The 17,456-nt window shown below is 39.4% G+C and overlaps 1 protein-coding gene across 1 annotated transcript; it reads left to right on the forward strand.

Moving 5' to 3' along the window:
• The first annotated feature begins 15,958 nt into the window (after positions 1-15,958).
• Positions 15,959-16,666, forward strand: LOC148212848 (uncharacterized). Its single transcript, XM_088120396.1, has 2 exons — positions 15,959-16,326; positions 16,423-16,666. Exons 1-2 carry the CDS (start codon positions 15,959-15,961, stop codon positions 16,664-16,666), a joined length of 612 nt encoding a protein of 203 aa, XP_087976522.1.
• Positions 16,667-17,456: the final 790 nt, after the last annotated feature.

A 17,456-nucleotide genomic window follows, 5' to 3' on the forward strand; every position in this document is an offset into this window, starting at 1 on the left:
AAGCGTTGGTCAGCAGCCTGCAGCTCGTCCGGATGCTCCAGAGCCCGTAACAGTGCAGTAACCCTTTGAGCTGGAAATGTTACTGCGTCCGTACAGCCTCCAAGAAGTGCCCTAATTTTAAAAGACCAAGTATTTAAGAAAAAGGTGGACCAGCCGCCAAGGAGATTCAGACACCCTTGGAAGTTAGCATCGTTTTGGGGAGGAGAGAAAAAGAAGTGATTCTCTCATTAACAGAGGGGATTTTTATCGAAAAAGGAGCTGAAAGATACTGGTCGTGCTTTTGGGTTACACTATACACCCGAGGAAGCTTCTTATTCTCTATTTTCTCCCTTGATAATGATTTCATCTTCACTCTTTGTTATTTTCTTTTGCCATTTTAATATGAACTAACCTTTACCTTCGGGGACGGGATAGTCTCAACGCTCGCTGTTTAGTCATTGCTTATCTTGTTCAACTTCATTGAATTTTTAGTAGAAGAGTGCTTAATTTTTGTCTCACTACGCTTGTGTGACCTATTTGTTTAGTGTGCTTTCTTGCTTCAGGTTCGGAAGAACCCCTATTGAGTAGCTTAGCTTCCATTAGCTGTATTAGTCCTTGTTAAGATAGGAGGGTGGATACCTAGGGATGGGGTTTGTCATACAGTGCCTATAAACCGTTTGCCATGAGTATCTTAGTTATTGTGGGAATCAGACTAAAATACATCTAAGGTATCTTGGGAAAGAGCCGTGAAGGTTTGGGCAACAGAGTTGAAGTGTGGACCGGTGATAGTCTTTCGAACAAAAGAGCAGCACTAGGGAAATCCCCCTCCCTGATTTACTTATCACTCGTTTCTCCTGTGTATTTCTAATCTTCTTTGCTGATTGCTGTTGGGTGTGCTGAGAGTTCGCGGCAGCTGGTTTCTCTTGCTTATTTAATTTCGATAGTTTTAGAAACTGAGTTAATAAACCATTGATTATTTTTCTTTTGTTTTTTTTGGTGATTCGAAATTCCCAAATTCGTTTCTTTATTCTGTAATCCCTGTGGAGACTGTTGGGATTATGGAGCCAAAACAGGAAACTCATATTCTATGAAGAAAAGAATTTTTCAACACTATGACCAATTCCTACCGGAGTAGGATATTGTTGTTTTATAAGGATTACAATATTGTTTTCCTATAAGAATTAGGATATTTGGCCTCTTATAAATAGAGCTTTTATGTTAAGTTTTCATTTGTACAGAATCAAAATAAAAGAGACTTGAGTGCTTGTGGGCAATGTTGAAAATGATTCTGTATCCAGTGGGTTTAGTGAGTGTTTTTCATTCCTGTACCTAAGTATAGTGTGTTATAATACTTAGAAACTAGAGGGCTTTTGTTGGGACCTCTAGGGGATATTTTTGGAGAGTTTTGTATTCTAATCCTTAAACAATTATTAGTGAATTACCTACATCTGAGTGGAAGATTGGACGTAGCTCTTAGTGGTGAACCAGTATAATTTGTTGTGTCGTTATTCTTGTGCTTTTACAGTTTTCTTCCTATTTTCATATATGTTGGTTCTGTTTGGATATTTCTGTGGAAGGGAAAATTATTCAGGGTCTTCAATTTCCCAACAAGTGGTATCAGAGCTGTAAGGTTGCAGCATCATGGGTGACAGGTATCAAGCACACCATTATTATGAAGGGGTCTTGAAGTTCAATGGGGAGAATTTCAGTTTTTTGAAGATGAAGGTAAAGGATCTTCTTACATGCAAGAAGATACACAAGACTTTGGGAGAGAGACCAGCAGGGATGGTAGACAAGGATTGGAATGAGATGGATGAGCAGGCCGTTGCCAACATTAAAATGACATTATAAATGAATGTTTCCAGTTTGGTGGCGAAAGAGACTACAGCGAAAGATTTGTTGAAGGCCTTGCAAGACAGGTATGAAAAACCTTGTGCTAATACAAAAATACTTCTATGGACGAAATATTTTAATATCCACATGGAGGAGGGAACCTTGGTGAATTCTCACATTAATGAACTCACTGATATCTTGAACAAGTTAGAAGAGATGGGTGTCAAGATTGACGAGGAGGTGAAAGCTATGAGGCTGTTGACGTCTTTGCCTGACAGTTGGGAGACGATGAAGACCGCGGTGTCGAATTCGCTAAGGGAAAATAGCTTGAAATTTATAGCTATTTGTGATGCCGCCTTATCTCAGGAAGCCCGAAGAAAATTAGGGAAAATGTCTGCATCTACTTCAGGAGCAGAAAACGAGGTTGAATCAGCTTTGGTAGCTCAGAACAAAGGGAAGGCAAAGATGAGTTACAATGGGAAGCAGCAGCAGAGATATAGCAGGGGTAGTGGGAGTTCCAGTGGAGAAGTAGAGTGTTATTACTGCCACAAGAAGGGACACATTAGACGCTTTTGCAGGAAGTTTAAAAAAATCTTGAAAAGGGGAACACTACTGCAAATGTTGTAACAGAAGAAGAACGGATTGAAGAGTTTCTGGCTTGTGTTCAAAGGAACATATCTGTAGACCAGTGGGTGGTTGACACTGCAGCATCAGCGCACGTTGCTTCAGACAGACATTGGTTCTCATCTCTTACTGTAGGTGATTATGGCTCAGTGAAGATGAAGAATGGGAGTATCTCCAAGGTGAGAGGAATTGGAGATGTTTGTTTGAAGACAGGCAAAGGGGACGAGTTGGTGCTACGAGGTGTTACGTATATTCCTAGCTTCAGATTTAATTTGTTATCCGCAGGGAAGCTAGATGATGATGGCTACAACAGTGAGTTTAATGGGGGTTGCTGGAAGCTCAAGAGGGAGTCCAAGGTGGTGGCAACAGGCCACAAGAGATCTTCTGTTTATGTGTCAGAATTTGGGGTTGCCAAGGGTTCACTGAGACAGACGATGCACAGAGTAGCTGCAGATGGTTCAGGGCGAGACCTTAGAGGATCAGCAGCAATGATGGCCAGAACAGATCAGAAGAATCTGCCATCAGCTCAAATAAAATAGTTGAGAAGTACAGAAAAGGGAAATAGGAATTTGATAGGCCATCGAGTTCATACCTTAGCTATCAGACGTTCAGGCGAGCTGGTGAAGTCACATAGACGAATTAGTGCATTGGAGGGTACGGGTTCTGTTTTTAGTGTGGCGACAGACTTGGGTGGGAGCGCCAAGTCATCAGGGGAATCTTCCTTCAGAGGTCGTTGGGTTCGATCGAGAAAGGAAGCGACGGGGACCACTTAGATCAAGTGGGAGTACGTGGCTATGTCTCTAAGTCTGGGGGACAAGACCACGTAGACCTGCCCAATCTCGGGGCAGAGTCAGACGATGCTTGGGTAGGGTCAAGCTGTATTGATCAGTTTGTTGATGGAGGAGTTAGAACTGTGCCTTGACAAAGGGTGTCAAGATGATTGAACATTGTTGATGTAGTGGGAGGCAGAGAATTGTCCTTTTTTCTCCAGGTGGGAGATTGTTGGGATTATAGAACTAAAATAGGAAAGCCATATCATATGAAGAAAAGGATTTTTCAACACTATTACCAATTCCTACTGGGAGTAGGATATTGTTGACTTATAAGAATTACAATATTGTTTTCCTATAAGAATTAGGATATTTGGCCTCTTATAAATAGAGCCTTTATGTTAAGGTTTCATTTATACATAATCCAAATAAAAGAGACTTGAGTGCTTGTGGGCAGTGTTGAAAAAGATTCTGTATCCAGTGGGTTTAGTGAGTGTTTTTCACTCCTGTACCTAAGTATAGTGTGTTATAATACTTAGAAGCTAGAGGGCTTTTGTTGGGACCTCTAGGGGATATTTTGGGAGAGTTTTGTATTCCAATCCTTAAACAATTATTAGTGAATTACCCACATTTGAGTGGAAGACTGGACGTAGCCCTTAGTGGTGAACCAGTATAATTTGTTGTGTCGTTATTCTTGTGCTTTTACAGTTTTCTTCCTATTTTCAAAAATTTTGGTTGTGTTTGGATATTTCTGTGGAAGGGGAAATTATTTATGGTCTTCAATTTCCCAACAGAGACGACCTTGTTTTGTACTACAACGGATTGTTTTGGTGTATACTTGCACCAATTTTCTCATAATTGTGAGGAAACGAACACTTATCACAACGACCTTATCAGGTGGTGATACACGGCTGGTAAGAAATCACCGAGAAGACACTATATTTTTATTTCTAGTTTTTTACTTGATTTTTTCTTTAGCATATGAACTGAAATTTTTACAATAAGATTAATCTGTATTCTTGGTACCCTGTCAGAAGATTGATGGTTTTTTGGTACTTGGGGATTCGAATAATTTTTCCTTTAGTAGGTTACTTTAGCTCAATTTGACATTAACTAATTAGAAACGTCATGGTTGTGGTTAGAAATTTATGAATGAAAACCAGGTGAAACGATTTGGGCAGGATGTCTTTTTATGAATGAAAATAGAGAAATCAAGTAGCATGGTCATATGTGAAGGACTGAAGACTATTAATCGAAATAACCAACGCCGCATTCATCTAGAATTTCATTCGATGGAAGCAATCAATCTTCTCAATCATTTGCAATTGAACCTCACCGAGATAAATTGGCTAGCGGTGGAAGCCCTTTTTGTAGATGAAGAATGGAGAGTGGTCTCCATCGCACACAGAGAGGCAAACGTACGCCCATGGGTTGGAAAAAAGGCGATGGAGAATCATCTTTCGAAAGGATGGTTAAAGATCCCACGTTGAAAAGATAAGGGACGACCTAATAAGGATTTATAATAGGCATGAATTACTTCTCTCATTGCCAATTGGTTTTAAGATGAAACCCCATAAATAAATAATAATATGGTATCAGAGTCCAAAAGCTTAAACAATAATCCGGTCTAAAAATGGAATCTCGCGCTAAGATTGGTGAACCCAAAATAGACACCATCTTGAGGGATATATTAAGAAAAAAGACAAGAGATGTAGCAATGATTTATAATAGAGACATCGGCTATCCCTCTCATTGTCAATTAGTTTTGACATGGAATCTAAGAATAATGAAGGTTCACACTCTACTGGATTGTATAACTGTAGTTCAAAGTAGATTTGTTATGAAATTTAATGTGCTACATATTATATATATTAGGAATAATTTATTCTTTTTATGGTAATTGTTGTCATATCCACGCGACTATAAGGCCATAATAAAATAGTTGTAAAATATGGCTTTGCAATTCTTAGTTGTAAATATAAATTTGCAATTCTGAGTCAGCAGTTGGAAGAGGGAATGGACAAAGATAAATATATCTGAATCTTACTTGATTAATTTGACCAAAAAGGAAAGTCATAGCAACTTTAAAGGTAACCTTACCATCCAAGAATATAGGTCAAAAATAAGAGATTCTAGATTAGAAAATTGACAAAGGTATTTACTGGAGGCCACTAGTAGGCTCTAAAAATTGAAAAATGAATTTGTTATCCAATAATGTCTTTTGTTTTTCATAAATTAAAAACAAAATATAGAAAAATAAAATTGATTATCGTAACACACCTAAGTACCTAAGTACCTATCTCCACATGTTGTACTCAAAAGATTAAAAAGAGGAAAATAAATAAAAAATTAGGCAACCATTTACTATTGTCTTAGTGATATACCTCAATTACATAAATGGTATAGTTTATATTAGGTATATCAGTGGGATATACTATATCTGTGATCTTTACAAATTATTTTTCTTTTTTTTTAACAAATTTGCAAACATGATAGTTTGTGTTTGAATCACTAAAACGTCCTTAATAGTTTTATAAATATACATATTTTAATAAAAAAAATGGTTTTCTACAATAAATAAATAAATAATTCTTTCTAGTTCGATAATGCAAATTCTACCACAAATATTGTCGATTATATAAATTTTTTCTTTTGAAAAAATTCAAAGGGAAATGAATATAGTATTAATATTAATATTTAAATATTTTATAAAAAAATATAAATTATTTCGATCTACAAATATTATATAAAAATAACATTAAATTAATAAAAATAAAAAAATTTATATTAATTTAGTTTATTTTAAATTAATGTATAAATTACACGAAGATTTGTCTGAGCATTATTGAGTCTATTTTTCGTGATGAAACCGTCACAAAATCTTTTTTCGTGATATTTTATAACTGTCACAAAAATGTCAATTTTTTGCAACATTTTTTAATCGTCACGAATTTTACTTTTTGTGACGTTTAAATAAACGTCACGAATATCTTTCGTGATGGAGACATAGGTGACATCGTAAAAAACGTCACAAAAGGGTTTCGTGACGTTTTTTAAACGTCACTGAAAACCAAATTTCTATTATGTACATAATATTAAGACATCATCATATGTGCTTCAATCTTGCAAAACAAATATATTTGTTCAAATATTTCCAGACATTTTCATAATTTGTTTTACGTGCAAACCAAATATAGTTAGAACACGTTTAATTTTGAACATTTGAAATTGCAACCGTCCAAAGATGTCGAACTCTTAGATGTGTGAAATGGTCTTTTGAGGGTACAATGACAATTATGAAAATATCGGAATCTCAATCATTTTTATGACTACAACAACATGCTGCAACTCTTAGTCTCTTAGAAAGAGAAATAAAAGTTAAGATATATATATGATATCCGTAAGTGTCAAGTCTATCTCCACTAATCTCATAAGGAGACAGTCTGACCGTACAATATTTGATGCCAGAAAAAAAAATAGAAATTAATTCTAATTAAGGTAGGAGGTAGCTATCATGATATTTGAAATTTCAAGCATATGAAGATTTATGGAATTCCACGCACATTTTCATGCTCAATCACGTAAGACAAACATAATTATCTCGATATTACCAAACATCATAATTTTTTTTTTCAAAATTAAAATAGTTATTTAAAGAGGTTAGATATCTATATATTCCAAACATGCGTAGATGTCGAATGGCTAGCGAGACCATTAATGGCATATTTCTCACAAAAAAGTAAATAAGGTGGTTTATTTTGAAGGGTGGAAATCAAATTGTATAATCATGCATTATATTGGTTTGTTTTGAAGAGACGAACCATACAATTTTATTACTCACGATAAATCTTTTATCCTGTGCAGAGAAAATAATAAAGAGTCCCACGCTAACCCTGCTTAATTAATACATGAGTAAATAATAGCTTTGTTAATAAAATATGGGGATATCAATATTTTTGAGGGCTACAACAACAGACAACAACTCCATTTGGGTTTGGAATGCATGTTCCACTTCCAAATCTTCTTCGAAAGCACAAATTTTGGCATTTTTCCTCTTCTGCTGCACTGGTGTTTGAGCAAGGTGTATCACAAGTTACTGGAACTAAATGTCCAATCTTGTCTTCCACATCTGACATCAAATTAAAACAAAAGTTAGACCAAAGATGATACGAGGCTTTAACAAAATTTTGATACAAAAGCCCTTACAAGCTTATAATTTTCTATTCCTGTATGTTGATATGATAAAGTAAGCATACGTTGATGTATAGAACGATATTATTTTTTTAGTAAGAAAATGAACGAAGAAGTCTCGAACTTTGAAACTAGTAGATTAATTTAAGACAATAAATAACTTGAAGATTTGATTTAATGGCAATTGGAATTAGGATGTCACAAAGGAAATAACTTTATGAAAGTTGAGAGAGGGAGGGAGAGCGTTTATATGAATAATTGAATTTTTAAGAAAATTTGAAAAGCTTTAGTTGGGAAGGAAAAAATAAAAAATAAAGTAAAAAAAATTTAGAGGTAGAGAAGCTTATTAATCATGGGAATTCTAAAAAAAAAAAATTAGGGGTTTTTTTCAATATAAAAATTACTATACATTATTACTTTGTATTTTCATTATTTTATACTCTAAATTATATTTATAATTTAAAAATAACAATATTAGTATATATTATATGAAAAATATTAGGCCTTCTAAATTTATTTGGGGTTTTGGACGATGGCATCGCTCTCTTATAGCCTTCCAATCATAAGAAAAAGAGAGCTACGACCAAATTAAAAGAAAAGAGAGAGTACGAGAGCAAACTAAAAGGGAAAGCAGGGCCATTGTAGCCAAAGAAACCCATAAAAACTTCTGCATACTTCTTCTCCCAAAAACCATATATTTTCATTCAAAATATGATTGTAGCCTTTGAAATTCACTTTATATAATAAAATTAACTAACACTTTTATACTACTATTTCCTCACACATTAATTTTAACCTACAATTAATGCTCTTTCCTCACAAGTAGATACATGCATATTCATAGATATATAAGGCAATGCAAACACAGCATGAGAGTCTAATATTATTAGGAAAATAAATACTCTCCCCCTCTTCAACAATAATGTGATAAAACCACATTGTCCACTTTGAATTTTTGCTCTCACATTCCTAATGTAATACTATTCTTCAAAATATGAATTATTTAGGGTCGATTTGATAACCGTATTCAGTTTTTGATTTTGGTTTTTAGTTTTTAAAAACAATATTGTTTGATAACCAATTCAATTTTCAGTTCTTTGTTTTTTAAAATCGTTTTTTAAATCTTGATAAATTTTAAAAAGAATTTAATTTTTAAACCTACCTTACTTTTTTTTGTTTAACCTATTTCTTTCAAATAATTTTTTTTATTGCTCTAACATATTTTTCTACCTAATTAATTTCTCTCTCAAATATTTCTCTCCCTCTTTAAAATTTTTGTTTGTACATATTCATATTTTTCCTTTTTATTCTAACATATCAATTTCTTTTTTTTCGTCTAAAAATTTAATATATTTTCGAACCTTTCTGATTCTTAAATTTCACATTTATAACTTTTTTTTTCCTCTAAGAAATATATCTTCAACTTTTCTCTAAATATTTTCTTGTACAATTTTATTTCACTGGTAACTTTTGTTTCTCTTTACTTTATGTAACAAATATATTTAAAATTTTTTTTGTCCAAATTTTGTTCTCACTCTAATTTGTCTTTTTCTTTCTTTCTTTTTTCTTTTTTTAACACGTAATTGCTCTCTCAACTTTGAATCTACATTTTTCTATTTTTTACTTTAACTTTTCTCTGACCCTCTAAAATTTTTCTTTCAAAATTTTTTTTATCACTCTAAACTTTTATTTTCATGTCTCTACATCAGAGACATAAAAAAATTATCGTAGGGTCAAGTCCCCGCTTTAAGAACATAGAATAAATTTCTCACCATATCCCGTCTCCCATTCTATTTTTAAATAATATTATTTGTTTTGTTAAATTATTAAATAAATATTAATCTAATGATAGCAAATAATAATTTTTTAGTAAAATAAAATAATATATGTTTATTACTTTTTATTTTTTAAATTCTAAAACTAATTAAAATGAATTATTAAACAAATAATTTTTCTCGTAAAGATCCTCGCTTCCAAATGAGAATTTCTCAACCTGGACCTTGATTCCTGAAATCGAAGAAAAGAACGAGTTGGAGATGAAATAAAAAATTTCATGGAAGAGGGCATGTCGACTCCTACCCCATACCGTTGTCATCTCTAATATTTTAGATATATTTTTCTATCTCTAACATATATTTTCAATTTTTTAACTTTTTAAAAATAGAAAATAAAAAATGGTTATCAGATTGGTTTCAGTTTTTTTTTTTTTTTTTCATTCAATCAAAACACTTATCAAACATACATACTACCTCACAACCTCTTAATTGAAGATATGTGTCAATTACCGCTAAACTATGCTCGTTTTGACGACCACAAATTAGAAGAGGAAGAAAAAAAGAGCAGTAAAAGCCTTGGAGAGATAAACAATTTAACCGAGATTGAAATAGAATCGTACAACTTTATTACTCATGATAATTTCTAGTGCGTGTGGAGAAACATGACATATTTTTAACCCTTATTTTATACGAGTAATAACATTATTGAAAAATCGAGGCTTCCGACAATGGAAAGCAAATTTAAAAGGAAAGCATGATAAAATATAGGGAGAGACAATAGGAGAGCAAACTAAAAGCGAAAACAGAGTCATTTCCGCGACCGAAATGCAAAGAAACTTTTGCATATTCATCTTCTCAAAAAACTAATATATTTTCTTCCATATTATTTTAGCTTTCAAAATTCACTTTATATATGTTTGGGGGTAAAATATACCTAGGACACGTGGAGGACTCTTATTGGTGTTTGAAAAAACTGAATGAGGGATTGCCTAGGTCCACCTCGGCCCTGCCAAGGAAATCGGGTTCGCCCATTATAAAAAGGCTAAGTATGGGTGTCAAGGTTCGACCTGGTTGGGGTCCGACCTGCTTGGAACTCGACAGGCTCGACATGAGAAAAGACATATAACCGCCGGTCGTGTGTACTGTCGAATCCATCACCTATAAATAGAGGGTTTCATTTCACGCTCAGGTATCGAATCTCACCTCGAACTAAATACAGAATCCGATCTATACTGACTTGAGCGTCGGAGTGCTTACCCTCTTGTGCAGGTCCACCCTAGTGTTCAGGTCGGATTCGAAGACCGGGTTCGAGCTTGATTCGCGAAGAACCGTTGTGCAAACTCTTGCATAAACATTTGGCGCCGTCTGTGGGAACGAATACGATCTAAGTCATCCCGATCTAAGAAACATACGCAAAGATGGTGCAGCCAGCAAACTCTGCCAATACGACATAACGGAGGGGTTTGAACGCTGATAACGGCCCTCAGCGAGACCTTGACGCTAGAATGGTTGAGGATCAGGTTCGAGCAGGGCAAGAGGGAGATCTTCCATGGAGATCGACCCGCCACGCGAACCAAGAGTTACCCCCTGCTCACCCGAAACCCTCAAAGGCCAACCGAGGCCGAGGTGAGACCTCGAGAAAGACCTGTCGAAGGGCCAACCAGGCGACAGACCCTCAGGCTTTGTTTACTCTCCAGCGCGAGTTGGATGATATGCGCCATCGGTTGCGCACAATGGAAGAAATGTACGCCGAGGCGACGCGGGTTAACCGAACAGTGTCTCCCTCCAAGGTCCCAGGCGCACCCAGAGAGAGGGAAGGCCGGGTTCCATCTTTCCACCCTGGCGACCGCGAGCCCGTTCCCAACAATGAGGGGGTGGATTACAGCTTGCGGGATAACGATCTGAGAAAGCACCTGGCTGATAAGAAGAGAACATCTCGGGAGTCGGAAGACTCTCTGTCCTACTCCCGAGAGTTCTCCAATTCTGACCTCAAGGCTCAATCAAAGTATAAGCCTCTAACACTAGAAGCTGTGATCATCAGGGAAGAGTTCGACCTGATGAAGCACAGGTTCGATGAGCAGGTCCAGGCGCTCAAGGCCAGGTGCGAGAAGAAAGAGTGCTCGTTTGACGATGGCGACTTGAGAGAATCGTCATTCACCTCGGACATCCTGGAGGCCCCAATTCCTCCGAAGTTCAAAACTCCCACTATGAAACCTTATGATGGGTCTAAAGACCAGAAGGATTATGTTGAGGTCTTCGAGGGCCTCATAGACTTTCAAGAGGCAACATATGCGATAAAATGCCGCGCCTTCCAGATCGCTCTTACCGGTAGCGTGCTCCTGTGGTACCGGAGACTGTCGGCCAGTTCGATCTCGACCTACTCCCAGCTGAGCAAAGAATTCATTAGCCAATTCTCTTCCCGTCATTACGATAGAAAGACAGCGACTCACCTCGCCACCATCAGGCAGAAGGAGGGAGAGACGCTGAGAGAATACGTCACGAGGTTCCAGGAGGAGCAGCTGAAAGTCGTGCACTGCTCTGATGATTCGGCCATGTGCTACTTCCTCACCGGCCTGGCCGACGAGACCCTCACCGTGAAGCTCAGAGAGGAGGCTCCAGCAACCTTCGTTGAAGTTCTGCAAAAGGCGAAGAAAGTCATTGATGGGCAAGAGCTCCTCGTACCAAAACTGGCCGACCTGAAAAGCAAATCGACCAGAAGAAGCTAAGCCAAGAGAAGAGGAAGGCTGATTCTAAGTCTAAGGACAAGGGATCGTCCTCCTCTGGCAGCAAAACCGAGTATCGTCGGTCGGAGATCGACCACAATCGAAGCCGACCTTACGAGCGTTACACTCCGACCACCATCCCCATTTCTGAAATACTTACGAACATCGAGGAAAGCGGGATGGAAAAGCTCCTCAAGCGACCTGAGAAGCTCCGAGGAGACCCAGAAAAGCGTAACAAGGATAAGTATTGTCATTTTCATCACGATCATGGCCATAATACGACGAATTGCTGGGAGCTGAAGCGCCAAATTGAAGACCTCATTCAAGATGGCTATTTCAAAAAGTTCGTAGGAAAGCCGAGGACAAACTCGGTGGAGAAGACAGAAGAGAGGAAGCGTTCAAGGACGCCTCCTCGTCGAGATGACCGACCTGCGGTCATCAACACAATATTCGGGGGTCCTAGTGGGGGCCAGTTTGGAAACAAAAGAAAAGAACTAGCTCGCGAAGCCAGGCGCGAGGTATGCATCATTAGGAAGCAGAAACCTACTTGCTCCATTACCTTCGGCGATACCGACCTGGAGGAAGTTCATTTGCCACATAATGATGCACCTGTGGTCACTCCTCTCATTGATCACGTCTTGGTCCGAAGAGTACTGGTAGATGGAGGCGCATCTGCCAACATCCTATCCCTCCCAACATATCTAGCATTGGGGTGGACCAGGTCATAATTGAAGAGAAGTCTGACTGGGCGTTTATGCTGAACGCACGCGCTAAGCGTGGTAACAATTATATAGATGCAAGCGCACACCTGTCAGAGTAATATAAAATGGATGGAGTATCCAAGTATCGATCCTCAAGGACTTCTAAACAATTTCCAAACTCTAAAGTTTTAAAGAATAGTGAATGTTGGAATGAGTGATTCTTGTAAAATGGGAAGTGGTCACAAATAATGGTTTGGATTTGGGATTTGGACTTAGAATGATAAAACCTAGCCCGAACTACTTCAAGTTAGCCAACAAAGAATCAAGGACATGCTAAGGACAATATGCTTTTTACTTTAGAAACCAACGACTACGCTTCTCACTTGACTTATGTCTAAGCAAGTTCAAAGTCCTAAGACATTCCCTAATATGTCTATTATGAGATATATCTTAGTTTTAGGATGGAAATAGTCGCAACCTCGGGTTAAGGTCCTATGTCTAGGCTACTTAAGCGGAACCCTTATGTCTAAGGCGCTTCTCTCCTCGGTTTAACCACTCGACAATGCAAATAAGCAACCTTTTCAGTATTGACTTGTTAAGACTTACAGTGGCCTTCTCTAAATCCTAACTTTTTGGGAAAACATGTTGAGCAATGCATGGAAAGCAAAAACACTACTTCTTAGCAACCCTTTTTAGACATAAAAGGCTAACTATCCATAACCGGGCTAGAGACGGGAATTTAGAAAGACATATTGAAGAAAATACAGCAAGTAAAATGGTTGAATGTGGAATGCATGTGTGAAAAACAAACGTTAACTAACGGAGAGTTTTTATCGGGATTGAGAGCTTCGCCCTTCTCTTTCAAGCAAGGGGGAGTGTCACGTGCTCTTTCCTCCAAAAACACAACTCTCTTAACTAAAAATAAAGTAAAGGCAAAGGGAAGATAAGCAAAGTGCTAGATTTTTATATATTTGAATAAGTAGAAAATAACTAAGTACAAATGGAAACAAAACAAAGCTCAATAAAAGAATGTAAAGTGCTCGGGATTTAAAAACGAAAAGCAACTAATGAAAGCAACTCAAAAGTACTTAGAAAGCAACAAAGAAGCACTAAAAATGATCAAGAGAAGGAAGCAAGGCTTGATGATTTTGGTGGAGAAGTTGCTGGAATTTATAGCTGTGCAGAATTGGTTAGGTAGGTCCTAAAACGATGGTGAATCACCCATTTCCAACTCTTTTGACTGACCAAATCGTGCTCAAACTGATAGTGGAACACTTCTTCTACACGTATGCATCGGTTTGAACCACCAAAACGCATTGGAAGACGCGTTTCATTAAGGGCAAAGTTGGAAGAAAACCAGTTTTTCTGCAGGCTTCCCAGGCGCCTGGCGCCTCCCATGATGGTTTTTCCGTCTTTTTGCTTCTTTTGATTAATTTAAACTCCCAAATGGTCCTAAAATGTCATAAATACAATATAAGCCAACCACAAACCATAATATATGAATTTTGCATGAATTGGAACTCAAACGATCGAGAAAAATCCGAAACAAAGCTGAAACATTGTAAAAACAGCATCTAAAACCTTCTGTTTACGCATGTAAACAAGCGTAATCAAAGTCCAACACCCTTAGTTGGATTCTCTGGAGAATCGGTCTTCCCTGAAGGGTGTATCGACTTGCCGGTTACGATTGGGCAAGATAGTACACAAGTAACTCAGATGGCCGAGTTCGTGCTTATCGACGGCAGATTGGCCTACAATGCCATATTCGGGAGACCCATCATTCACTCATTCCGGGCCGTCCCCTTCACACTACATCAAGTCTTGAAGTACTCAACCCCGAATGGAGTGGGCATGGTCCGAGGTGAGCAAAAGACCTCGCGGGAATGTTATGCATCCGCGCTTAAAGGGTCAGCAGTATGCGCCCTGGAAGAACAAACCAATCGCGACAAGCTGCGAGAGTCCGAGGCCGACCTGCCTAAGGAAGGCAAAAGGCAGTTCTCCCCACCAACAGAAGAGCTTGAGCTTGTTCCTTTACTTAGCCCTGAAAAACAAGTAAGCATAGGAACCAAGCTGGGGGCCACTGACAGGGAGGAGTTGATCAACTTCCTCAGGTCTAACTCGGACGTCTTCGCATGGTCTCACGAGGACATGCCAGGCATCGACCCAAAGATCATGGTGCATCGCCTCAACATAGACCCATCATTCCGACCTATAAAGCAAAAGAGAAGACCTGTAAATAAGGAGAGGAGTGATGTAATTGTTTAGGAATTTAACAAACTTTTAAAGGCTGAATATATAAAAGAAATTCTGTATCCCGAGTGGCTTTCTAATGTCGTGTTAGTTAAAAAATCCAACGGGAAGTGGAGAATGTGTGTGGAATTCACAAATTTAAATAAGGCATGCCCAAAAGACTGCTTCCCTTTGCCAAGGATCGACCAGCTCGTGGATGCAACAGCCGGGCATGAACTGCTCACCTTCATGGATGCCTACTCCGGATACAACCAAATTAAAATGCACTTGCCAGACCAAGATCATACCGCGTTCATAACAGACCAAGGTCTGTACTGCTACAAGGTGATGCCTTTTGGCCTAAAGAATGCGGGTGCGACCTACCAAAGGATGGTGAATAAAATGTTTGCCAAGCAGATTGGTCGGAATATAGAAGTATATGTGGACGACATGCTTGTCAAGAGCAAGCAGTCAAAGTCGCATCTTTTCGATCTGATCGAAGCCTTTGGAGTACTGCGCAAGTACCAAATGAAGCTCAATCCGACCAAATGTGCCTTTGGAGTCTCCTCGGGAAAATTCCTTGGTTTTATGGTAAACAACCGTGGGATCGAAGCTAACCCAGAGAAGATAAAAGCCGTGCTCGAGGTGGAGGCACCCAAGACTCTAAAGCAGCTTCAGTGCCTCAATGGCAGGATTGCAGCCTTGAATAGGTTCCTGTCAAGATCAACGGACAAGTGCCTTCCTTTCTTCAAGGTTCTTAGGAAGAATGGACCATTCGAATGGATGGTGGAGTGTGAGCAAGCACTGGAGCAGTTAAAAAACTATCTCTGCTCGGCACCTCTACTCGCAAAACCATTGCCAGGAGAGAAGCTCCCTTGTATCTGGCAGTGTCTGATAGCGTCGTCAGCTCGGCCCTAGTCAAGCAGGAGGGCGCGTGCCAAAGTCCCGTTTATTACACTAGTAAGGCCATGACTGAGGCCGAGACCAGATATCCCTAAATGGAGAAGCTGGCCCTCGCTTTAGTCACATCGGCCCGAAGACTTAGGCCGTACTTCCAGGCACACACGGTTCTAGTACTTACAAACTTGCCCCTGAAGAATATCTTCGTTAGGCCCTAAACGTCAGGGCGTCTGATGAAGTGGGCGTTGGAATTGAGTGAGTACGACATCCAGTTCGGGCCAAGAACCGCGTTAAAAGGGCAAGCAGTGGCAGACTTCATCGCGGAGCTTACCCCACCGTCCCAGTCGACCGAGTCCGACCTCTCGTGGACGATCTATGTTGATGGATCTTCCAATGAGAGGGGGTGCGGGGCAGGAATTCTCTTGCTCGCACCGGGTGGCGAGCGATTTGAGTACGCTCTGCGATTCAACTTTCGGACTTCAAACAATGAGGCCGAATACGAAGCACTCCTGGCAGGCCTACGCGTTGCCAAAGGACTGGGAGCCAACCACATTAAGGTCTTTAGTGACACCCAGTTAATTGTAAATCAGATTAAGGAGGAGTACCAAACGAAGGACCCCCGAATGGAAAAATATCTAAGCAAGGTCAGATCGCACCTCGCCCAATTCGGGACTTACGAGGTGATTCAAGTTCCAAGATCTGAAAACTCCAATGCGGATGCCTTAGCCAAATTAGCATCAGCGTATGAGACCGATCTGGCTAGATCGGTCCCGATTGAGATCTTGGACAACCCTTCAATCTTGGAGCCAAATATGATGGAGGTTGACACTCCATCACCTTCTTGGATGGACCCAATCGTGGAGTTCATCAAAGGAAATCCACCGCAAGATCTGAAGGAGCAAAGAAAGATGGCACGGAGAGCAGCTCGGTTCACACTCTGAGAAGGAGCGTTGTACCGACGTGGCTTCTCTCTGCCTCTGCTTAAGTGTGTGACTCCCAAAGAAGGCCTTTACATTCTTAGAGAAATCCATGAAGGGGTGTGTGGAAACCACTCAGGCGCCAAGTCGTTGTCGGCCAAGGTGGTTCGACAAGGGTACTATTGGCCCACTGTCGAACAGGATGCAAGGCAATTTGTGAAAACCTACAACAACTGCCAGCGTTTTGCAAACATTATTCATCAACCTCCCGAACTGCTTACCCCCATCTCGGTCCCATGGCCATTCGCGCAGTGGGGGGTAGATATCATAGGTCCTTTTCCTCTGGGCAAAGGACAAACCAAGTTCGCCGTTGTCGCTGTGGACTACTTCACCAAGTGGGCCGAAGCCGAGGCACTATCCCACATCACAGAGTCCAGATTCACATCTTTCATATGGGCAAACGTTGTATGCCGTTTTGGTATACCAAATGTTATTGTGACGGACAACGGAAAGCAGTTTGATAACGCGAAGTTCAAGGACTTTTGCAGTAACCTGGGAATACGTCATCTTAGCTCGTCCCCTGCTCATCCGAAGGCGAACGGGCAGGTCGAAGCAGTAAACAAAATCATAAAGCGGGGACTCAAGCTGAGATTGGACTCTAGAAAGGGACGATGGGCCGAGGAGCTACCTGAAGTATTATGGTCGTATCGGACCACCCCGAGAGAGTCAACTGGTGAAACTCCGTTCTCGCTAGCCTTTGGCTACGAAGCTGTTGTACCAGTTGAGATCAGCATACCAACAGACAGAGTAGAGC

Source organism: Momordica charantia (genome assembly GCF_013281855.1).
Source record: "Momordica charantia cultivar OHB3-1 chromosome 2 unlocalized genomic scaffold, Mcharantia_2.0 BLBB01000002.1, whole genome shotgun sequence".
Classification (NCBI taxonomy): Eukaryota; Viridiplantae; Streptophyta; class Magnoliopsida; order Cucurbitales; family Cucurbitaceae; genus Momordica; species Momordica charantia.

Excerpts from the sequence above, each read along its gene's own strand:
- LOC148212848 (XM_088120396.1), top strand. The coding sequence starts at position 15,959 with ATGAAGTGGGCGTTGGAATTGAGTGAGTACGACATCCAGTTCGGGCCA. Across the intron at positions 16,327-16,422 it reads GTAAATCAGATTAAGGAGGA|ATCTGAAAACTCCAATGCGG; the intron begins GTACCAAACGAA and ends TCAAGTTCCAAG.